Consider the following 24,981-nt stretch of genomic DNA (forward strand, 5'->3'; position numbering starts at 1 on the left):
CTTCATATCATGATAAAGAAAGCTTAAGATCTGTAAAGGTAGCTTGAATTAGCCTACTCATGATTAAATGACTGTATAAATTCAGGTGGTACATTGTTCAAATATATAATGTACCTCTCACACAAGATTTCTTATTTTGCTGAAAATCAGGATGACAAAAATATCTAGCAGGCATATCAGAATTTTTAAAGATGTTTTTAAACTTTGAATTCTTGAAAATCATGGGAGAGGGTGTCCCTTACTGCCCAGCCCTTGTACCAATCAGCACGTTGCAATGAGGTTCACTGTATAATGAAAGTAAAGTATCTAACAGATTACTTTCAGCATACGGAGGGCAGATCTGACGGTCAAGTATATCATTCCAATGGAACCGATGTAGCCATAAGAACCACGAGTCCTCTTTTTAGGATCTGAAAAGAGCAAATCAAGGAATAAGAAGATGGCAATGCTTGATAAAATCATCTATTAAAGCTTGTTTGTGGATAAGTAAGCCTCTGGTGGCATATTATCATAGGAGTATTTTGCAGATACTTTTAGGCTTGTGGAACTTCATTGCCACTCAGAGAGCCATTATCATAATTTTCAAAATAGAATTTCAGTATTACAAAGTACAACTAATTCTGCATGATCTTCTCTACAACAAATAATACCCTCAGTCAAATGTTTTCACAATCAATTTCTGACCGCTTCAAAGAGGAATTTCACTGATTTAAATGCAAAAGGTCTAGTGTGGTCCCAAGACCTTTGACTTGGCCACACTCATCTCTGTTTTGAACCATCAAACTCACATTATAGCAACAATCTTGCTACCCCATTTTTAGAGAACGTACAGAGCTGGGACTAGGAATATTTCCTTGTTATATCAGAATGATTGAATATTTGTTAATAGTTTCATACAAGTTTCCACTGAATCCTTAATTCTTTCCCATGCATTTGATTTGATGTTGGGTTTCACATAAACCTACCTCCTGAGTAGTAGCCAAAGGCATAGCTAAACCTGCTCAATACCCATAGACCACCTAGACCAGCAGCTGCTCTCTGTTAAAATGAAACATATTTGAATTTCTTCATTGTACTGAAACAGAGGAAAAGTTCCTTATCCTACAACGTAGTATACATTCTAACATTGTCAATATGGCTTCTGAGGAAGGTTCCTACATTTGCAATATCAATTCAATTTCAATTCAATCTTTTTTGACCAATGCATTAAAAATACATACAAATTGATACACATTCATAAAACACAGTATTTACATAGGTACAATGTTCTTTAACAGGAATCAACCAGAAAGGAAACAGACCCTTATAAATGGCCGATCTTATAATACATCATTATTTAAGTACCTAAGTAATGCAATACAATCTTTTCAATCTTTTTCTTTACAATCTTTTCTCCAAAATATTAAGTGATTGAACCTCCTTAAATGTAGATGGGAGGGAATTTAATGACCAAAATAAAAGGACTTGGTCTAACTTATTTTGGGAACATCCTGAAACAGGCATGAGCTAGATATTGTCAAAAATTGTGGAATCTTCTGGTTCTTTCAGATTATAATTCTATTAATGGGCAAATGTTTTTTAATTGATTCATAATTAAATGATTCCATACTTTTGGTTTATCATTTTTTACTGCACTGAAACTTAAATTTCAAGCACTCGGTGAAAATGATAAGATAGCCTACTTTCAGATTAACAAGTTTACAAATCCATTGATCAAAATACTTAATAATAATAAGAATTTAGTCTTATGTAGTGCTTTACATGAATTCAATATCAAAGCGATCTACAATGTAGAACACATGACATATACTTGTACATATTTTACCATATAACAGTATTTTGGCTTCAGGAGTAGAAAATAAGATCTAATTAGTTACCACATGTGAAGGTATGCCTAAAAATGACTGTAAAATTAGAACAAAATATAGATTACAAAACCCTCTTGGGTTCATTTAAAAACAAAACAAAATCATCAAAACTTACTGGATTTTCAAGCCCAGAGAAAAACAGCAGCATCAAGAATTGAGGATAGTTTTCCAATCTACAAAAAATGTCACAAAAATGGTTCTAGCAAGCATTTATTCACTAATACACTTATATCAAAAAGCAACCAAACTCATGTTTCAGTACAGATTTTGAAAGTAAGGTTAAAATCACAAAATAAGAAAAATTAAGAGCTTACAGTGGTAACACTACTCCAAAGTGGCATTATTATCGTCTTGTTGATTTTGGTTGCTCAATAGCAGAGAATTTATAACATCACACTTTTTTCAGTCTTGAATTGTAAAAAAAATGTCAAAACATTATGTATTAAGTTTATTTCCACATGGTTATTAATTTTTAGAATATCACACTTGGAGTATTTTAAAACCAGTGACGGATCCAAATAGGGGCACATCCAGCCCACCCCCCCCCCCCTTGAGAGGCACAACAACTATTTTTTAGGGATATGCATACAGACCTGAGGGCCTGTTTTTGCTTGTCAAATTTTTCATTACATAAATCACCAAACATGCTCCCAGGGCTTTTGAAAATCCTGTATCTGCCCTTTTCAAACATACCAAGCTCAGAACTGATCTACTTACGTATTCTGATGAGCTCGCTGGATGCAGTTAAATTCAGGTTCAGAATCACTGTACATAGTGGGATACTGCAAAATAAAGTACCATGTCACAATCCGAATTATCAAGAAATTAGAAAAGTATAACATGAGAAATAATGTGATATATATTGGCCTCCTGAATAGGATTTCAAATAGAAAAGTAATTTGGTTTGGGTTAATGTTTATAATGAAAAGATGTACCATACACCATAACTCAAAACTGATCTCCTCAATTGAATTTCTTTTTTGTAAGCTTGGTTTTGTCTGGTTTCAATACTTAAAAGGGTTATAATTCAGTGTTGCGTATAAAATGCATGCTCTTATCAATGCTGATGTCATTTCACGAGGTAGCATGCAACTGATTTTTAAGCATTTAAATGAAGATTTAAAAAAAAGTTACATTCATAATAATGCTTAATCCTGCTATGCTTGAATCAACAATATTGTCTACACCAGTGTTTGCCTTTGCTTAGTTTAAAGCTACTGTATAATTGTATGAACATTAGCAGGCATGTTCAGCCTAGGCCTTGTTGAATAAAAGTGTTCATTTAGCATCCCAAATCTGATGTGGTAATTTCTCCCTTAATATTCGCTATGGAAAGAGTTTCACCCCTTTCAAAAAAGTTGTTAAGATTTCTACTATGAGTTATAAAGCCTTTCACAACCCTCATCATCAGTGCCCAAACTCACCTCAACACCATACTTCTTGCGAGCCCTTCCAACTTGGATAGCCAGAAATGAAATCATGAAGGTACTAGCAGTTCCTACTAGCACCACATACCCATAATCCTTTGAGAGGGTTGAAAGCACAGTCATGATGACAAAGGCTCAAGTCTATAAAAACAAAAATAAGGATAATGATAAAAATGATCATTATAATAATGATGATAATGGTGATGGTGATGATGATAACAGAAATATAACAACAATAACAGTGACACCAAACATAATCATTTAAGAGTACACACGCAGGGAGTTACAATACCTTAGCTGTGATTATTGATCAGTATTATTTTTGATTAAATTCAAATCTTTTGATATAAATAGAATTGTCATTAACCAAATCTGATTGGCAGCAAACAAGGATATATTATCTGGCTCTAAATTTGAATAAAAGATGAAAGGCTGTTTGTCTTCAGGCCTATATATATATTTTTATTCAAGAATAATGCATCCAGCATCCAGTTTCAAGAAAGAACAAGATGAAATTGAGATACCTGTCTACTTGTGAAATACAAGTTCTATGCCCTGTTGCATAAAAGTTGTCATCCACAATAGTAACAATAACTTGCATGTAATCCTTGATTCTGATTGGCTGTTGATAATTGTTACCATGGTAGTTACCATTGGATGGCAAAATTACCATAATAGTAACTTTTTACTTTATGCAACAGGGGCAGGACATGATCTTCCCATCCTACTAGGAGGCCAAGTGACATATTTTCTATCTACTGTATAACAGAGACTAAGTCTGATTTCAAAGGCATGCATCCACAGTATACATGGTATAATTAAAGCCAAAATGCCTCTGTTCTTTTCATGCAGTACAGACAAATATGTAGGCTACACCTAGGGGACTGTGTGTTGGAGCTACCATGTTCAGTGTCAAGTTTGATCCTGTTATTGTCCTCGTGCAAAGAAAATTTGAGCAGTTTGGTAAACCAGCTCCCTGACAATACAAAGCAAAATTATGATTCAGACAGTTAAGCACAATATCATAACCTTGTTCATTGAATGAATGGCATATACAGAATTCCATTAGTATAGCGTACAAAGTTCAGTTTACACCAGAAAATGCAATGAGTGTGGGCGCATTTTGTACCGCATTTCTCTCTCGTAAGCATGATTTTCAAATAAATTTTCATTGCACCTGCCGAGTGCAATGGGCGTGGCCACAGGACACCCCTCGCTCCTAAATTACACATCGGATAGGGGTAATAAAATCTGAACGACTGCTATTATCTTGAACCCATAAACTAGACTTCGCTTTGGTATAATTAGCTGTCTATAATACATCAACGGATCGACAGTAAATGATTTACGATAAGGTTCATTCTCTAAACGAGGAAAACAACAAAAAATTGTTTTATTTTATAAAGTATTAAGACATACCTTTTCTCGATTGTGACGGCTGAATGCACTGACTGGTCTAGTTTGTACAGATATTCGGCTTGCCCGGTTTCAAAAGATTATATCCGGTCGATATTCCCATTGACAATGCGTGTAAAGTACGGTGTACCGTAGGTTGTTTTCCGACGCGACCGGAAAGCGAGTATCCGAAGAAGACGGTGAGTAATAATAAATAACTCATGACGCAACTGAGTTCAAAATGGCTGAAGTTGTGGAGCTTGTTCGTGAAATGACTGCTGAAGAAATGGGGCAATTTCGAGTTGAAATGGAGGATATGCTGCATGATAACGAAGAGCAGGAAATGGACATTGAAACCAGTGGGTATGATCGAACTTCGGTAATGATTGATGGTCATGATACAACTTCTAGAGACGCTGAGGGAGGCGATGGAGAATGTGACGATCGCGACCGGGTTGGCGCCGGTGGAGATTTCGCCGGTGATGGGTACATTCAGCATACAATATCTGCGGATCAAATCCAAATGCAGATCATGCCTGGCTATGCATTCATGCCTCGCGCTGAAAATATAGAAGGTGCTACTCTAACGCTTGAAACAAAAAACCCCCAAACTAAAAAGAAGGAAATAAAAAAGTTCCATTGTCACTTTGACTGTTGCGACAAAAAATACAGTTCGGCAGACACTCTTCTTTCGCATCAGAAGTCTCACCCGGGCGACTACAGCGAGGTTTGTTACGATGAAGATTGTGAGAAGGGAATGGCTGAAACAAGCCTCACTAAACAGAACAAGAAGGAAAAGAGATTTGTTTGCGACTATCCGCAGTGTACTCGTTCATACAGTACTGCCGGTAATCTCAAGACCCACATCAAAACTCATACAGGGGACTATCATTTTGTCTGTGAAGAGAAAGGATGTGGGAAAGCATTCCTCACATCTTACAGCAAGAAAATCCATGTTCGAGTTCATACGAAAGAGAAGCCATATTCATGTGACAAGCAAGGCTGTGAAAAGTCTTTCAACACTTTGTACAGGTGAGCTGAGCCTGAGAAAGAAGTCAAAATCGGGTCTAGACTCTAGATCCTACATAAAATTTAATTTATTGTTTAACTTTGCATATCTTATTTCTTTTGTCTGTTATTTCAGCATATGGGCAAGTCCAAGAATTTGCGCGTGTTACGTATGGGACATTTCAGAGGCTTTAATGACCTGAAAAATAGTGTTAAATGACTTTGATGAGATTGAATACCCTCATGATGGTAGACATCTAGGAGAAGAATAATCATGCAAAAAATGGTGACATTTGACCTTGACCTTTTAGAGGGAAAAGATGGGCGGTTACGTATAGGAATCAGAAAAAAGACAATTTCTGAAACATCTTTTTCAAGTTGAGAATTCTCTAAAAGTATTTCATTTGACAACTTGTAACTTACTGTGATAAAAGTCACAATACTCTAGTATATCTAAGGCAAGTTTCATGTCATAAGCGAAATCCCTCTAATTGCAGACTCTAATTAAACAAATTAATGACATGTTACGTATGGGACAGTTACGTATATGGGACATTTTGTCTCCATAGAGAACGTACACAATTTTCCCATAATTCAAAAAATTGAAATAATTCAAAATATAGAAATAAGAGTTTCAGTCTTAAAATGTTCTATTGAGACATATTTATTTGATATGACTGAAGAGGAAATTAGCCATTTCAACATTTTTTTTCTTGTTTTTCATGGTTCCATGAATTTCTTTAATATGTATTGTATTTCTATTGTTTTTTATTTTTGTCATATTTTTCCATTTTCACAATTTTTTTGCTTCAATTGTTTTCATTAATCAGTATTTATAACAAATCAGTCTTTAAAAACTAAAGAAAAGGTAAATATTCACTCTTTAGAGCACTCTTGAAATTTGTTTTTCTCCATTCACTTTGTATACAAATCTGCCCATTGACATTGTGTGTAAACGCCCCATACGTAACAATTTTTTAATTAACTTTTAATTAAAAGGTGAACTCTATTCTGAAAATTTTTGGGGTATAACATTTTCATACTTTATAAATTAGAACTTCCCGGAAATGTAACAATACAAGTATTGTATTATGAGAAATAACTTAAAAAAACATCCTCAAAATGTTACGTATGGGACATTCCATCCTTGGACAAGACCTAATTTGCATAATTAATTAGATGACACCACTTTTTTTCCCCCTAAAGTACATGTAATAAGATGTTAGGGGGTTCATGTCCCACCTATGACTTAATCTCAAAAGTTTTGTTTGATTTTCTGAGTTTTTGTAATTGTCCCATACATTACGCCCATTTTACCAATTATGCAAATTACATGTAGGTGCCCCAAATTAGCATAAATATGCATATTATCAAATTTTTCTCAATGAAATTTTAAAATTCAACATTTGGGCTTTCTTACCCCACCAAGGATAAATTAAAGATGAAATTTTGCCTTCTACATTTTCTAGGACTTGCCCATAATTTTAATTATTTGAAAATTTATTAGAAGCCCATCAAAACTTCATGACCTCCTACAGTACATGTACTGAAAATCTATATATTTATTGCGGTATGTACATTGTATTTTTCTGTGCTGAAGTGGTGAATTGGACTTTGGAACTGTTTATATAATGACTCTTTTTTTTGTGTTTGATTCATATTTTCAGATTTTTTTCAGTGTGTGCTTGTGGGGGTGGGTGTTGCATGTATATGTATTATGATTTATCATGTGCCAAATCCACTTTGCAGAATGACTAAGGAGCAATGGAAGAAGGAAAGACAAGAGAGTAATAGATCTTACATGTACCTTACCTTACCTTAATACTCCAAATACTCTAGAAGAATGCTGAATCAGCTGTCAAGCTTCCAGGTCTATCTTCTTGTCAGCTTCCTTCTTGCTTTAATAAGGTTAAGGAGGCAGTGTTTAATCTACATGTACATGTACCTCTGCAATGATGAATTAAAGAACTTGAGGAGTAATTGACAAAAAAGAGTAAAAATGATTAATTTTATTAGTATTGTGTTCATATTCATTATTATTATTCTGCAGTGGAGTAATTTAGATTATATTTAAATGTTCTTCTTTCTGGACCCCCCCCCAAAAAAAATGTTTTGACACCCCCCCCTTTAGATTTCAAGTGATGTTCATGTATGTGTATTCACTACTTCTTTTCAGTATTAAAACATGATCCATACTTCTGGGGTTATTATGGACTGTAATATGTACATGTACAGTACCACTGCAGAAATGGAGGAAGTTACAACTCTTCAGAAGAATGGCCGACCAAACATGATTCTGTTTTTTTAATTCACACTACGTGTCATACGGTTAAAGACTATGGCATGTATTCTGAAGTTCTAAGGTAACTTAGATCATGGTCTAACTCTGCTTAAATTATGGGTAGCCAACAAATTTTAAAAATCTGTTTCTATCAATATTTCTTATGTTTAATATTTTGCTTTTAAGATGGAGAAAAATACATCAAAATGCTTAAAGGTCAAGTCCACCCAAGAAAAAAATGTTGATTTGAATCGAAAGAGTAATATCAGACAAGTACATGTATAACACTGCTGAAAATTTCATCAAAATCAGATGAAGTTATGACATGTTAAAGTTAAGTTTCGCTTATTTTCTCAAAACAGTTATATGCACAACTTCGTGACATGCAAATAAAAGAGTTGGTGATGTCTATTCCTCACCATTTCTTTTGTCTCTTATTGTTTGAATTATAAAATCGTTCAATTTTTAAAGAATTGACAATAGGCCTAATATGTAAAACTTGACTGAACCACATAATGTTTAATGTTAATTCCACATGTTCAGGGAGGAATAAAACTCGATTTCTCATGACAAGGGGGAGAAAATCAGAATATTTCATAATAGAATTTACAAAAGAAGTAGTGGGTGGATGACGTCATTGGTCTCCTCATTTGCATACCGATCAGGATGTGCATACATGTATAACTTGTGCGTGAAATCAAGCGAAATTTCAAAATGTCATAACTTTCTTATTCCCGGTATCTGATGGATGAAATATTTAGTGTTATGCTTGTTGGATTTTTTTCTCTTTCTATTCATATAAACTTTTTTTTCGGGTAGACTTGTCCTTAAATGTATCATTTCCCGACAATGTATGAACAATGTGGGTGTCATATGAGTTAATACATTGGATGTGTATTGTTAGGGATTTGTGCCCCAATTGGCTCTCCATAGTTAAACCACAACTTTAAACCAGGGTTTAATTTAAACCCAAGTTCAGAATATGGGCCTTAGTTCAAGTTCACCCCAGAAAGATGTTGGTTTGAATAAATAGAGAAAAATCAAACTAAGATAGCACTCCCAGTGAACATACTGTATCAACAAAATCAGATGTTCGTTGTAAAATAAGAAAGTTATGACATTTTAAAGTTTCAGTTATTTTTCACGAAACAGTGATATGCACAACTCATTGAAATGTAAATGAGACAGTTGATGTCTCTTACTCACTATTTTTTTTTTTTCATGATACAATATTTATTTTTTTATTTATTTTTTTTGCATTATACAATACATGTATTTATTTTTTTACAATAATGACCAACCTGACTGAACCATACATGTATTTAATTTATACCAAAGTCCACATATTCAGAGAAGAATTAATCATTGTTTCTCTTGACAATGTCATATGAGGAGAAAAATAGAGTATTTCATATTTGTTTATAAGAAATACAAAAGAAATAGTGAGTGAATTACATGTATGTCGTCAGTCTCCTCATTTGCATACAGACAAGGATGTTCATATTTGTATACTGTCTGTTTTGTGACATAAAATGCGAAATTTCTAAATGTCATATCTTTTATTTTACATCTGATTTTGATGAAATTATTTGCTTGTCGGATTTTTCTCTTTTTATAATCTAATCACCTTTTTGTTGGCGTGGACTGGATCTTCAATACATGTACATGTACATGTACATCCATTCTCCCTCAAATTTCTGGGTTACATGTATTGATCTTCCAGTCAGCTACAGTACATGTACATGTACATGTATATTTCTGCAAGTCATCATTAGCAATCCATCTCAAGGTTACATAGTGCAGTGCATACAGTACATGTACATGTACAGCTGTACTACTGTAATGGGGGGGTCATTTTTATTATTTGGCTACCAGCCAATTTGACTATTTTCACCAAAATGTTCTGAATATTCTTCAGTTTTGTTTTCTTTTAATAAAAAAATACCCCAAACAAAAACATTTAGATACATGTACATGTACATGTAGCCTGTATTTTATAGTGTTCCTTTAGAATAGCCAGTGCAAAGTGCATGTCCCATACATGTACATGTAGTGAATTGTTAATGATTAAACTTAAAGATACATGTACCAGGTACTGGATTTGTTTACCATCTCATGTACATGTAGGCCTACTTGTACAATGTACATGAATGTTTGAAACCAATTTTAGTAAAAAAAAACCTATTGGTATTTCAATTCTGGGAAACTTGTCTGGGTTGCCGAGGTACATGTACATGTTCAATTAAAGAATCCTGTCTATTGATAATACCAGCAACATTTATTTGTACATACATGTACACTGTTTCTGTGCATGTTTTATGCAACATTATTTGCACTAAACAATAAATGTAATTGATCAGCTATGCATTACTAATGTCTTTGGCCCATATTCTGATGTCGGGGTTAACTTAAACTCAGGTTTAAAGTTGAGGTTTAAGTATGGATAGCCAATTGTTGTACATACATGTAAATCACTAATGGTAGAGAAATCACATTTCAGCTCATTTGGCTTTCAAATCATTCATAATTGTCTAGGAAGTATAAATAGATGCTTGTCTTCACCATCGTTGAATCAGGAAAGAGCAGAGTAGACGTAAGAAACATGCAACTTAATAAAAAAAATTTGACACCTTTGGCCTCCCATAATTTTAGCACAGAGTTAGACCATGGTCTAGGTATTAAACCAGACTTCAGAATACGGGCCTTTATGGTCTTCTGCAGTGGGTTTTGTCCAAGAACTTGGGTGTATTACATATGGAACATTTCAGAGGCTGTAATGACCTGAAAAATAGTGTTAAATGAGTTGGATTGAATACCCTTATGATGGTACATGTACGTGTAGATATTATCTAGAAGAATAATCGTGCAAAAAAAATGGTGACATATGACCTTGACTTTGACCTTTTAGAGAGAAAACGTGGCATTACGCATGAGATGGAGAAAAAAAACATTAATTTTTTTTCAAGTTGAAAATTCTCTGAAAGCATTTTATTTGAAAACTTGTGTCACACTTGTGTGATAAAAAGTCATAACACATGTAGGTATATCAAAGGCAAGTTTCATGTCATAAAGGCAAAACCCTTTTACATGTACATGTATATACTACAGACTCTAATTTAACAAAGGAATGACGCAGTATGTATACATTTCCCCCATAATTTTAAAAATTCAAATAATTTCAAAAATGGAAATAAGTAAATAACTATTACATGTAGGGTTTTTTTAAAATGTTCTAGTGCATATTTGATATGACTGAAAAGGAAATAAGCCATTTCAATAATATTTCTGGATTTTTCATGTTTTTATGAATTTTTATACCATACATGTACATGTACACATGTAGGTTAGATGTTTTAGATTTTTCAAATTGTTTCTTTTTGAACTTTTTTTTTTTTGCTGTGTTAATTATTTTCAGTATTCAATATTTATAAAAAATCAGTAGTAGAAACTAAAGGAAAGGTAAATAAATCACTTTTTGGAGTGCATCTTGAAATTTTTTTCTCCATTCACTTTGTACACAAATTTGATATTCATTTCAATGGGCGCGTCGTGGTCTAGTGGTTCTGAATCTCGCCTTTCAAACAGAGAGTATCCTAGCCATGGCGTGTTTTCCTTCAGCAAGAAATTATCCACACTGTGCTGCACTCAACCTAGGTGAGTACCGTGAGGTGAATGGGTACCCGGCAGGATTATTTCCTTGAATGCACTTAGCGCCGGTGATCTTAGCTTGAGTTAAAGCCGGGGTAATGATAGCAGCGTTTTGTATCCTCAGGCAAAAAGCGCTTTATAAATCAAGCTATTATTATTATTATTATTTCCTCCATTGACATCGTGTACAAAATGTCCCATATGTAACATCTTGTGCCATGAAGGTAACAATTCTTTAATTACCCAGTAAATTTTTATTAAAAAGTTAGATAAACTTTTGAAACATTTTGTGGAATAACATTTTCATACCGGTATTCAATAAATTACCGGTAGAACTTCCTACAGATGCAACAATACAAGTTTTCTGAGAAGTAACAAAAAAAGTTGCCTCAAAATGTTACATGTACCGTGTACGTGTGGTACATTCTATCCTTTGACAATACCTCATTTGCGTATTGAATTACTAGTACATGACATCCCTTTTTCCCCCTCGAAAGTAATAAGCTGTTCAGGGTCCATGTGTTTATGATTAAATCTAACAAGTTTTGCTTTGATTTTCTATGAGTTTTTATATTTTGTCCCATACATGTACATGTATGCAGGTACATGTACATGTATGTTAACGCCAATTTTACCAATTTTGCAAATTAGGTGCCCCACATATTTTCATAGTTTTCTTAATGAAATTTTGAAATTCAACATTTGGGCTTTCTTATTTCCACCGAAGATAACTTCTTAAAATAGAGATAAAGGTCTCCTTGGATGACCTTTTCGCGGAAAATTGCCCTAGATTTAAATGTAGATTAGCATACTGTACATACATGTATCTACAGATTGTACCATCAACAGACACGAGTTACATTTCAGTGGGCCTTTTAGCCCTACAATGTATGATGTTAAGTGTATTAACTTCTGTACATGTAACTACAAGTACAGTATGAACGTATATCACATGCAAGCAACGTTCATCTTTGAGATGAACATGTACAGTGTATGCAGTCTGCACTGTAAACACATACTGTATGCTGCAGACAATTGAAGGTTTAAAGTACTGTAGCCATTAAAAAAGAAAAAAAAGAAAGGAGAAAATACAAGATAAACATGGATATGATCATGTGTCAAAAAGGAAAGCAAAACATCCATAATGAAACTGATTCCAATAATATTAAGAAGAAAGACTAAAGAGCAATTTTCAGTTTCCTTTTCATGTTTCACAATGTACATACCGGTACATGTATCTGGGAATACCAAGTTTAAGTCCTGTATTATGAGCATGTACTGTATCTAGATTTATCTAGATTGATTTTCTATAGTCTTTCCTTCTGGAACATTTGAAAAAGTATTTTACCCACAGCGTAGGCTGTATGTTTAGTTTTGGTAAATCAGATCCCCAAGAGTTTAACCCTAATACTCCGGGGGGGGGGGGGGGCATAATGGCCCCCCTGTCAAATTTTTGTCAATACCTCCTAACTCCTTAATATCGGAACAAAATTTCATGACACATACGCATTTGAAAATGCTTGACGAAAAACAAAGAAACAATGAAATGCATACATGTATTAAATAAATACTAATACCACAACCTATCTTTTTCTTTCAGGAATTGATGAGGGGGAAAGACATATAAACTATACAAAAATTGCTATTCCAGAGGCTTTGATTTCTCGCATAAATTAGCATAGATTAATTATTTTTCGTAAATTTGGCTAGACAACTTTTTAGATTACATAATTCTTGACCCTAGTGCAAAATTTTGAGGCAATCGTGCGACCCATGGCTGAGATCTTGAGGGGGGGGGCTATAATGGCCCCTCCCTGGTAATTAAAAGCTTTGAAATATTCTTGGAGTATTAGGGTTTACTAACTAATGCTATGAGAATGCAACCTTTAAATAATGCACTTTTCCGTTTTCTCTTCATATTGTTACAATTATTTGCCAACTATATTTTAATTTGTATTTACTGATGTTTAAATTAATTTTTTGTCTCTTTGTCTGTATACAATGTATATGTAATGTAATATTTTGTTTTGTTTTCAATGAATGGGAACTTCATAATAATTCTTTGTTAATTTATTACAGGTTGAAGGCTCACCAGAGGATTCATACTGGAACCACATTCAACTGTGATGAGGAAGGATGTAGCAAGGTATTCACTACACTCAGTGATCTTAGAAAACATGTACGAACACACACGGGAGAACGCCCTTATAAGTGAGTATATATACATGTACAATTTATTTGCTTCCAACAAGAAGGGACTTTGGGTAATTTTAAAATATGACCTGTATTTCTTTGTTCAACTATTGAAAGATTTCATCGTAGGCTCTCCAGTGATGCAAAAATTACTTTGAAATTTCAATTAAAACTCAAAATATCAGCAAATAATTAAAAGGGGCATGAAATAATCCCTTCTTGCCAATGAATTATTTTATCAAACATACTGTTCATCATGTCAGGATGACAGGTATACGTACACATGTGTATCAGTTTCAGAGATTGGGCATTTTTTGTAGAAGGAATGTGTTTTCTTGGCAGGATGTTTTCATGTGATGAAAGCACATGTACAGAGAAAAGAATTTAAACATCTAAAAACATAGAGACGAGTAGTGATCAGATAGCTTTTCCATGACTTGCAAATTTTCAGGGTCATTTTAAGTACTAGTAAGTTGAACTTTAATAGTACGTGTATGTTTACAAACAGAAGAATTGAAGAAACATTTTAAAGAGGAGGAAGGAAGTTTACACAACTCAGTACAAACTACAATTTTGTTTGCATGAATTGCATTAATGTACAGTGCATGCAGTGTATTTTGGGAGCAAGTGTACAGTGTAAACATTGCTCCTAGTAGATTCCATAAACTACAATTATTATCATCGTCTGTACACTGTTTATTTTGGGAAGCACCGTGAAAAAGTAAAACTCATCAATTTTTTTGTCACAAGGAAGTATAAAGCCCAAGGTTTTATGATTGATCCTTTGGAAGATTTAAGGAAATGATAAAAGAAATTGACAGTGTACTGACATTTGACTCGAATAAAATAAAAACTGATTTAATTGTACATGTACAACTGTAATATCACATGGAGTTGAGTTACAACTTTATGTAGCCTTTAATTGAAGTGAGCAGGTGATTTCTTTATGTTGGAAGTCCATTAGATTGAAAGCCATGTCAGTGATCACAGTATCCCTTTTTTTAAATGAATGAAAAGACAGGTGGATTGTCTAAACCCTTGGACTGTTAGTAACCTACTTGCATTCCCCTTTGCTCATCCTTGTAAAGTAAATTAATATGTTCATCAGGTCGAACCAGATGTCCGACTCGCGATGAGCAAGTTTTGTTATTAAATTATTACCGCATTGACGTCATTTTCACACGTACACTGTACATCGCATGCATGTTCAGTGTTGGAACTGGGTTGGGTCTTATGAAAGAAGAAGTGCACAGTTGGTCTGAGTTTTCTAATTTCTTTTTATTTTGTTTGTTTAAGAACACATTGGAATATTGGAATGTCACAGGTACATTTTACAATATTGTACAAAAAAAGTGTTTTCTCTATAATGGGAATGACCTTTTTTTTAATTCACAGGGATTCTTTCATAACATGTGATTGGTGAAAGTTTTCTCACCTTGAATCTAAATGTTTGTAATTGTTTTTTAAAAGTCTGAAAATGATAATATTCTCTGTTACAGGAGTACGTGTACATTATTTTGCTTTCCTTCTTCTTGTTCATGTGCATTGATCAAAACTTTTTTTTCTTGTATTTTTTACTGGGTTTGTTTCAAACGGACTTCATACACTGCACAATTCAACCCCACTCTAATAATGTCATGAATGTACATTGTACAGTGCAGCAGATTTTCACTTCTTAAGCCAAAATTAGTATTACTGAAACTACCCTGAACAATAAAAGTTACAAGTACATTATTATCTATTCAAGAAAAGTGGTACTACATTACATGTACTTGTATCTGTAAGAGTTTGCACTGATATCATAGCCGGTCATTATAAGTACTTGGTCTGTACTGGAAAGTTGCATACTTTCAATTTTATTTTCACATTCTCTAAATTCGTCTTTGCACAGGTGTGACTTTGTAAGCTGTGGAAAGGCATTTGTTGCCAGTCATCATCTGAAGACACACATACGAACCCATACAGGTAACTTTGCTAGAGTAGCATGTTCATGTAGACCTCTCTTCTCCCCCCTCTGTCTCTTCCCCTCTATCGCTCTCTCTTTCATTTAGGAGAATGAAACCTTTGGAACAAGATAGCTTCTGTGAAAACAGAAAAATCAAAGAAATAGACCAACAAAAGTTTGAGAAAAATCAGACAAATAATGAAAAGTTTATGAGCATTTGAATATCGCGATGTGTGATGTCACTTGTGAACAACTTTCCCCATTACTTTAGTATGTCTTTAAGTAACTTATAAACTGCTTCTTTTATCACATCTATCATAGATCATGTGTTCTTTCTATAGGAGGGCATGTAATACAGATTTTTAAAGAATACATCATGGATCAAGAGTTTGTATCGCCATATTAGAAAAAGCAAAAAGAGACATTTTGGGGTAGGGGAGACCGAGGTCAGTTGGAACATGGGGTTAGTTGAAACATTGTAATTTTCTTTAGCGCCTGTAAAGTAAATTTTTGCAATACTGCCCTCAATTTATTGCTATTAATAATGCAACAGTTGTAGTATCATTAACAATAAATTGAGGGCAGAATTGCATAAATTTACTCTACAGGCATTAAAGAAAATTACAATGTTTCAACTTACCCCATGTTCCAAGTAACCCCGGTCTCCCCTACAGTGTATTTTATAGTTCATCAAAGGGAAAGTTGTTCACATGTGACATCACACATCCTTGTCACATTGCCAATGGGAGGATATCCATAGCATAATAGTGATTGCAATATTCAAATGCTCATAACTTTCTCATTATTTGTCTGATTTTTCTCAAAATTTCTTTGTTCTTATTCTTTGATTTTTCTGTTTTGACACAAGCCTAATTGTTTTAAAGGTTTCATTGATGACAATGTTTGTGTACTGAAGTGCAATGTTTCCCAATCGAGGTCTAAAGTGTACATGTATGTTTGATGATGTCATTGATGTCCAAGTGTATTGAACAGTGAGAAGTACAATTTGGCAGGAAAGCCATGCATTAAGGTCAAAGTAACATCATTTTGTGGTCCAATTAACTTTTGATGCAGAGCAAAAATTAAAATAAAATCATATGAGATACATGTACATGTAGATGCATTGAAAGATTTCTGAAAAATCTCAATAAAAATCTGCACAAACTGCAATAACAATCTGCACAAACAGCCCATTTATATCACCACTATCTTATTTCACGCTCAAAATTTGAGGAAGATGTCCCTTTTCGATTGCTTCCTGAATTGATATGGTAACTTTGAACTTAGGGATAGACTTACGGTAACTCAAAACCCACTTATGCACCAGTTAGTGTCTGTTTGTGTATACAACTGTTGATCTGCAAGTTCTGTTTTTTTTTGCCTGCATTAATGATAATAATAATAATAATAATAATAATATTAATGGTGGCTACTTATATAGCGCACAGGTCCACCTTTCGGTGCTCATGGCGCTTCAAGGAAAATAAACAGAAAACACAACAGTAATAGAAAACAAACAAGAATAGAATTTCAATAATCCTGAAAAAAAAACAATACTAAACTGTTAATGGGAGATTAAATAAGTTTTTAGCTGGGACTTGAAATAATCATACTTCTAGCACTAATCACTTTATGGAAAGTCTATGCTCTACAGCAGCTTAGGCAGCACAGGTGTTGCGCGCTTATGTGTCTCCAGGAATAGATACCTGCCGAGTCCCCATTTACCTCACCTGGGTTGAGTGCAGCAACAATGATTTTCTTGCTAAATTCTCTTGATTCTCCAGGTGAGAAGCCCTTCATCTGCCCACAGTACGGCTGCAAGCGTGCCTTCACCACACAGTACAGTCTCAAGAGCCACCAGAAGGGGCATGAGAAGCAGGATGGTGCTAGTAGCTCCACGATGGATACCGATGGGGATCATCAGGATGAGGGGGAGGAGGAGGAGGGGGAGGCATCGGGAGGAGGTGATGGAGGTGATGGTGGAGATGGTGATGATGGAGACGTAGCTGAGAGCGGTAACGATGAGCAGTCGTTGGAAGAGCAAGTCGTTCAGGTAAATTGATGACTTGATTATTGAGCTGAATTCAGTGGATCCACATTTCGAGATGTATTCGTGTTGTGGAGCCAGGATGTGAGTCAAAATTTTGGTCACCATGTTTATTTGGCAGTGTTTAGTCCACTTCAGTGTTGGATTGCAGGAAAATGTCGACCGAAGCAGCATTGTGACATCTGTGGCCTGTTGCATAAAACTTTTACCAGAAAAACTTTGTCAAATAAACAGAAACTGAGACACAATCAATCTTAAACCATTGACAATAACACAGTGAAAAAACTCTGGCAAAAAAAATTGGCCAGAGTTGTTGTTCTTTTATGCAAGAGTCTCCTGAGCATATAATTTTACATGTGCAATATCAAATGAGATGATAGGCATTCATTTGGAGTGTTATAAAACCTCTCATACCTCACTAATTTTGAACAGCAGTTGTTACAGAATATGTGCAGGACATTGGACTGTGCTATGATACCATTATACTGTATACACTGTATACTGGTAATCCTTCGTAGCTTTGAGTATGAGCCTTGGTGTTTTATTCAGGAGTTTATCATAATAATAATAATAATAAGGCATTTATGAGGCATTTACTATACATAGTACACTATATCATAGCGTTTACACAGTAGATCAATTTACAATGTCACTTAAAAAGCTACATCTATCCTGGATACAAGTACGTTTTCAACTGTTTCTTAAATCTAAGAAGACAAGTTTCATCTCATTCTCATTATTTTTTACTACAGGCTAGCAATGAGGTGGCTGCTCAGATACTTAATACACTGAGTGGAGTTCTTGGTATGGGTATATCTTCCTCCACTGAAGTCATCCAAGCTTCCTCTAGCGAAACACCAAAGGTAGGTTGGCTTATATGAACATTTTGACCATAAATGTTTGCTGCTTCCAACAAGAATAACAGTAGAAAATACTTATCATTATTTATTTGGCCATAAAAAATACAAAAATTGTACAATGTAATTACCTAAATACAATTTGAAATCAAATAATTAAATATGGATAAAGTAGAAATGAAAAAAAAAGAAGAAAAGAGTAAGATAACGGTTTTTCCATGGGCCAGGGCTCGCAAAAGTAAAATTCAGTACTATTGCCCAGAGGCATGCGAGCCCTCATGGAACAACATATTAAGCCTGTGTAGTATTTTACAATGCATAAAGAAGATGTGTGAAAGAACATATGACCGGTATAATGAAATTAGTCAAGTACATAGCTACATGTATGTGGGTGCATAATATTCATAAGAAGAATTCCCTTTCCTACCCCGCCCCCTGGATATGTTCCATGAACATCTGTTGCCATGGTAATGGCATATGTTTCCCAGATAGCACTGTCACGGTAGGGCAGGGAAATAAATTACTGTTTGTGTGTGTCTCTCTCTCTTACCCCTTGTATTCTGCCTGTCAGTGTTTCTCATTTCATGCAACTCCACCTGTCTACATGTAATCCTCATTCTGCTGTACCCTTCTCCCCCCCCTTACTAATCCTGACGCATACTTGTCTGGACACCATGACACACTCACTGTCAAAATTAAATTTTTCCTTTATTTTCATGATTTTACTCATTACTCCAATTTACCTTTGATAATTCATGAACTTGGAAATACCTGCAGATTCAAGACATCACGTTAGAGAATGGTCAGCCGATTGTTTTACAGGCTCCCCCTGTGGCTGCGCCCGCACCTTCCATACAGATACCCCAAGCTGAAACTCAGATGCAGGTCAAGCAGGAGGTGTCTAAAGCAGGTAAACAATCATCTAGACTGTATAATGCTGAGGATCAATGTCAATGGTCATGGGGATCAAAGACGGGGGGGGGGGCTGATTCTGCATTTTGCAATAAATTTGTAAGCTCTCAATGCATTGGTTCATAACATTTTTTTGAGTATCTTACAGTCCTGAATATTATCTTACCAATAGAATGGAATAAATCTTGAATCCCTAGTCTGAAAGGACTATTATGATCCATTGAGAGTAATCATCCATGGTGGTTATTATCCATAAAAATAGAAAACAATTGGTAATCTTTGACCTGTATCATCCACAGCTTCCACTTCCCAGACAGTGACAGTCCAAAATGTCCCTACCGGGGATGGAAACCAGAACCTTGTCATCACCATCAACCAGGGCGGCTCATCTTCATCAGCTCCTACCCAGCTGGTTATCACACCCGATGTCCTGCAGACTCTGGTGCCTAAACCACAAACCACTCAACCAGCGGCAGTTCAACAACCCGTGCAGCAATCTATGCCGCTGACTGCTAAAGTAAGAGGGGTGTTTCTAAATTGGGCCAGGGTAACTTGGCACTTTGGGCACTCTTAAAACTCAAATGCCTTCTGAAATTTCAGGTTGATTTGTCCAGGCAGTAATCCTGTATGAATTCTCTAAAATATGTATTTTGTATCAAATCTAAGCCCAACCTTAATTCTAATCATAACCATAAATCTGTATTCCAACACTCCTGATTAGACAACCAAGCAATTGAATATGGCAGGGGTTGAACTGTCGAATGTGCCGAGTTAGCTGGCGCCCTTCTGAAGGCATGTTGGTAATAGTCACAGCTTTATCTTTTGAATTATTTTCTTTAACATCTATTTGCCTGATTTCATATCAGTCTTCTTGATGTAGGCAATCTAGCTAATTAGAAGTCAAGGATGATGAATGTATGACAGGTCAGGGTTTTGTTTCTTTTTTTAGAGTTAACCAAGGTATCAAAGTTTTATGAGCCAGGTTCAACATACTAGATTTGGTACTGGGGATGATGGGCCACCCATAAAACAGAGTGGATGAAGAAACCTCATGTGCTGTCAGGTTCAACACAAATTTGAATTTGGAATGAAGAAGAGTAGGAGAAATTGGAAATTTTTTTGGTGTATTTTTTTCTGTGATAACAATCATGTTTTGAAGCATGTTCTATTTTGTTTTCTTTTTTATATTTTTTTAAACAGTTACAACAACCTGCTTCTGCGTCCAGTGCTACCACCAATCCACCTAGCTCAGTAATTCAACCTCAGATGCACCCTCAAGTTCACATCATCACAGGAGGTATCGCCAACGACGAACGGACATTGACAGTAGCGACGCCTCAGCCTCAACCCCAAGCCCCACCCCAACCCCAGGTCATTCCTGCACGTCAGCATCCAGCCCAGCCGACTGCTTTACCAGTCTCAATCACTCCCCAGGGTGGCATTCAGATCTTAGGTGGATTACCCCCTGCAGGTGGTACCTTGGTGCAGACACCTGGTGCCACAGGGCTTTCCAACACCTATCTCATCCCTCAGTACTTTACAACCGGCAATCTAGTCGGTGCACAAATGGTACCACTAGAAATGGCTCAGGGTATGGGCATACCCCTTCAAAGTGTTATAATGCAACCACCACAGCCCCAGCTAGGTACCGTACAAACACAGCTAAATGGTACAGCCATGCCTACGGTTCCAGCAGGACAGCATATTGTATACCAAGCACCAACAGTGGCCAATGCTGCGCCGACCTCAACTGTTAATACCGTCAAGCCGATTCCTGCAACGCTTGCTGAGACTCCTAACTTGATGCATGGTCCACCAAGCACAAGCAGCCAGCTTTCAGACGATGTTTTCTCTCCTCCATCTGCCGACGCTGTTTCAAGCCGGGAGAAAAACCATGATGTACCGGTCGTGCGGGCTCCAGAAAGAAGCAACAGTTGTTCAACAGAAGCCTTCATCAATGAACTCTTGAGCAGCGATGTTTCCCAACCGCTTGATTACTCCCAGTCTCTCCTATCCGAGTCGGGAGACTCTTCCAAGATGTGTAACAAGTGTAGTTGTATGTGTGAGTGTGACTGTAAGCATGAGGTCAGGTCCCAGATCAGAAACATTGAAAGTATACTATCTGGCATGGTCGAGGATCAGAGTTAGCACTTTCCAGCTTCCCATGTCTTCAGTATTTGCAATTCTCAGATCCTGTCTTCAAGTTATGTACATAAAAGCTATACCACCCGTAATTCTGAGGTGTTTGAGTGCAGACTAGCACTATCCTAGCAAGAAACTTGACAAAATATCACTTTATTTCAAGTTGCTGAGATATATTGATATCTCAAGCCAGTCTGTTGGTGTGTGACTGCATCCTCTCTGAACTAATTCTAGGGTATCTTCCCCTAGAGCCCCCCCCAAAAAAAAAAAGTGAAAAGAAATGGCAAACATACATCAAATTTCACTGTGATATATTCAGAAAAATTTATTTTCTTTTTCCTGACGCTTTTACTTTATTTCTGCTTTTTTTTGTCCTCTGGAATTCTAGTATAAATATATTTTCTGGCATTAATATATTTTGCAAATGATTATAAACAAATGCAAAATACAAACTTCAACAAAATACGGTTAGTCCTATACGACATTGTACGATGCAAGGTATAAAAGTGTTTGTTTAAATTTACAATTTTATCTATGCATAGACCATGAGAACAAAACAAATAGATCTCTCTATCCGCCATTGTCAATATTTCAGATGTCTTACAAATCATTTCCATTCTCTTAGCTCTTTCTTGCCATCACTTTTTCTAAAGACTGTTATTTTCTTTGGTATTGGTAATTTCTGGTGCATGCAAAGATGATTTTCAAAAATGAAACCAGCAAGAATTGATAATGTTCTATTTTTAGATCTTCTTGTGTATGCCAGCCTTTTGGTGGGTTTAAAATTTAGTGAAAATTGCATTGAGTTTTTACTCAATAGCTGATTTCCTGGTGTTCATGCTTATCACTTTGTCTCCTGATATGTTCTGTTTAAAAGCGATTCTTCTGTTATAACTAATTCAAGATATGTGTTTGCATTCCTCTTACTTTATTTTGTTGTCTTTTAAATCATGTTTAAATAGGAATATGATGATTGTATTGCAACATACATGTTATCTTTGTTTAGGTACCAGGATATTTGTCAATTACTCCTGAATGGAAATCTACATATTAAGCCAAACATACACCGTAATCTGAAACAGAATCCTTCAGTTATCTTCACATCTTTCAAACCATACCCTATCCCCATGTATTTAGAGAAGTCAGTTTAGGGCCACAATGCCATGAGTTTTTATTCAGGAAATTTGCACAATGTCCTTTGCAAACAAAAATAAGTGCACTGAATTTTCAAGAAAACTATGAATTTATGAATCGACATCATATATAGAAAATATGCTGAACAAACATGCTCTTTATATGTTGAAGTTGCTGGCTTACCATAGTTGCGGTTGATTGGATCAATCACAATTCTTGTGGGATTTGAACTCACGACCCTCTGTTTACAAGGTGAGAGTCAGAACCGCTACACCACAACACTTTAAAGAATCATTCTTTGAATGTCTGGCCAAAATTGAGAGTTTGGATGGGAGTTTGGAATTGCTGCAGAATGTCCAATTTCTCAGAGAGATGATGGAAAGGAGATCCAATGGCTTCCAGGTAGCAACAATAACAGGCTCCCATAGGATAACAACTTACTATTCTGGTAAAATTTGCCATCCAAAACTAACTTCATCAAAATCCTTGATTTTTATTGACTTTTGAAGACAAGGTAACCATTGAATGGTAAAACCATTATTATGTTTGCTTAGTTGGAAGCAACAGGGCCGATATTGCTGTTCCCATCGAGATGTGGCTGGACCCATGGCACTTTCACTGCAGAAGTTTTATAATAACTTTACCATATACCGGTATGTAATCTACATGTACCACTGAATCATCAACTTCCATTGGTTGCTGAGCCCTGTTACCTTGGTAGTTGCAACAACTGGATGGCAAAATTACCATGAAGGCAACTTTAAGCTAGGAGAGAAAAAGACCATGAGATGGAAAAAAAGGCCATGACAAATATCAAACCCTTTTTAGTAAACTTTAATCTCTGGATTTAACTTTGTCTTATGATACAGGTTGTCGTTATGAAAGAAATGTAGCAGGGCTTCACAGATATTGAATCAATTGTCCAAACTATGTACAACTATTCTTGAGTTTAATTATAAATTTGCTATTAAGGGGGATAGGTTTACCCATTGAATATGATTTGATTAAAGTCTTTGACATATTGCTGATAGACCCATGCCTAGACATGGGACTCGTTAGATTAGTAATCATTATTAATTATTCTTGAATTTATTTATTAAAATGAAATATCTCATTTCTTTGTGCAATCATCTAAAAATATCAAGATTTATCTTAGATTCATTATGTGAGAAATTGTCTTTCTTTTATTATTATGATTTAGTTAACTACGTTGTCTCTTTGCATTGTGGTAGTGGAGCACTTTCCGCATGCATGGGGAATGAGTTTTCTTAATTTGTTAGATGCTTCTTTGTATTGTCTCAAAGTATTGACTATTGTGATCAGCACGGTAGGGGGGGGCTCCTGTAGCTTATAGGTCACTTAATGATAAAAGTTAAGCCTAAGGGGTTGATCAAAGAAGACATTAAAGAAGTTTAGGAGGGTTGTGTTGAGGGAGAAGGATAAACTAATCAAGTAAAATGGAATGATGGGGTAGGGTTCGAGGTGAATCCAGCCACCCAGTCATTAAAGGACAAGTCCACCCCTACAAAAAGTTGATTTGAATAAAAAGAGAAAAATCCAATGAGCATACCAACAAAAAATTTCATCAAAATCGGATGTAAAAATAAGAAAGTTATGACATTCTTAAGTTTCACTTAATTTTGCAAAATAGTTAAATGCAGATTCCTGTCGTTATGCAAATGAGGGAGCTGATGACATCACTCACTATCTATTTCTTTTGTATTTTATTATATGAAATATTCTTATTTTCTCTTCATTGTCCTGTGAAAAAAACTTTTATTTCTCCCTGAACATGTGGAATTATCATTGTTTAACATTTTATGGTTCAGTCAAATTGGTCCTTATTTTCAAATCTGTAAAAAATTGAAATATTGTATAATTTAAACAATAAAAAACAAAAGAAATAGTGAGTTAAGGACTTCATAGATTCTTTCTTTTGCATGTGACTAAATTGTGCATATAACTATTTTGTGAAAAATAAATGAAACTTTAAAATGTCATAACTTTCTTATTTACATCCGATTTTGATGAAATTTTCGGCAATATGCTTGTCTGATTTTTCTCTATTGATTCAAATCAACATTTCTCTGAGGTGGACTTGACATTTAAAACCTGGATGACTGA

At 35.3% G+C, this 24,981-nt stretch overlaps 2 protein-coding genes across 2 annotated transcripts; one reads left to right on the plus strand and one right to left on the minus strand.

The window, feature by feature from the left end:
- Positions 1–4: 4 nt before the first annotated feature.
- Positions 5–4,799, minus strand: LOC121413375 (microsomal glutathione S-transferase 3-like). Its single transcript, XM_041606165.1, has 6 exons — positions 4,715–4,799; positions 3,293–3,436; positions 2,586–2,650; positions 1,984–2,041; positions 966–1,038; positions 5–410 (listed from the first exon to the last, which is right to left on the minus strand). Exons 2-6 carry the CDS (start codon positions 3,416–3,418, stop codon positions 307–309), a joined length of 426 nt encoding a protein of 141 aa, XP_041462099.1. The 5' UTR covers positions 3,419–3,436; positions 4,715–4,799; the 3' UTR covers positions 5–306.
- Positions 4,800–4,836: 37 nt separating this feature from the next.
- Positions 4,837–22,989, plus strand: LOC121413374 (metal regulatory transcription factor 1-like). The gene is made up of 8 exons (XM_041606164.1): positions 4,837–5,722; positions 13,707–13,838; positions 15,712–15,785; positions 17,550–17,818; positions 18,565–18,675; positions 19,447–19,579; positions 19,881–20,098; positions 20,782–22,989. Exons 1-8 carry the CDS (start codon positions 4,932–4,934, stop codon positions 21,727–21,729), a joined length of 2,676 nt encoding a protein of 891 aa, XP_041462098.1. The 5' UTR covers positions 4,837–4,931; the 3' UTR covers positions 21,730–22,989.
- Positions 22,990–24,981: the final 1,992 nt, after the last annotated feature.

Source organism: Lytechinus variegatus, chromosome 4 (assembly GCF_018143015.1).
Source record: "Lytechinus variegatus isolate NC3 chromosome 4, Lvar_3.0, whole genome shotgun sequence".
NCBI lineage: Eukaryota > Metazoa > Echinodermata > Echinoidea > Temnopleuroida > Toxopneustidae > Lytechinus > Lytechinus variegatus.

Coding starts and splice junctions, on each gene's coding strand:
- LOC121413375 (XM_041606165.1), bottom strand. CDS start 3,418: ATGACTGTGCTTTCAACCCTCTCAAAGGATTATGGGTATGTGGTGCTA. Junction 2,651..3,292: donor GCAAGAAGTATGGTGTTGAG/GTGAGTTTGGGC, acceptor TTTATTTTGCAG/TATCCCACTATGTACAGTGA. Junction 411..965: donor CTTTGGCTACTACTCAGGAG/GTAGGTTTATGT, acceptor TGCTCTTTTCAG/ATCCTAAAAAGAGGACTCGT.
- LOC121413374 (XM_041606164.1), top strand. CDS start 4,932: ATGGCTGAAGTTGTGGAGCTTGTTCGTGAAATGACTGCTGAAGAAATG. Junction 13,839..15,711: donor ACGGGAGAACGCCCTTATAA/GTGAGTATATAT, acceptor GTCTTTGCACAG/GTGTGACTTTGTAAGCTGTG. Junction 20,099..20,781: donor CTATGCCGCTGACTGCTAAA/GTAAGAGGGGTG, acceptor TTTTTTAAACAG/TTACAACAACCTGCTTCTGC.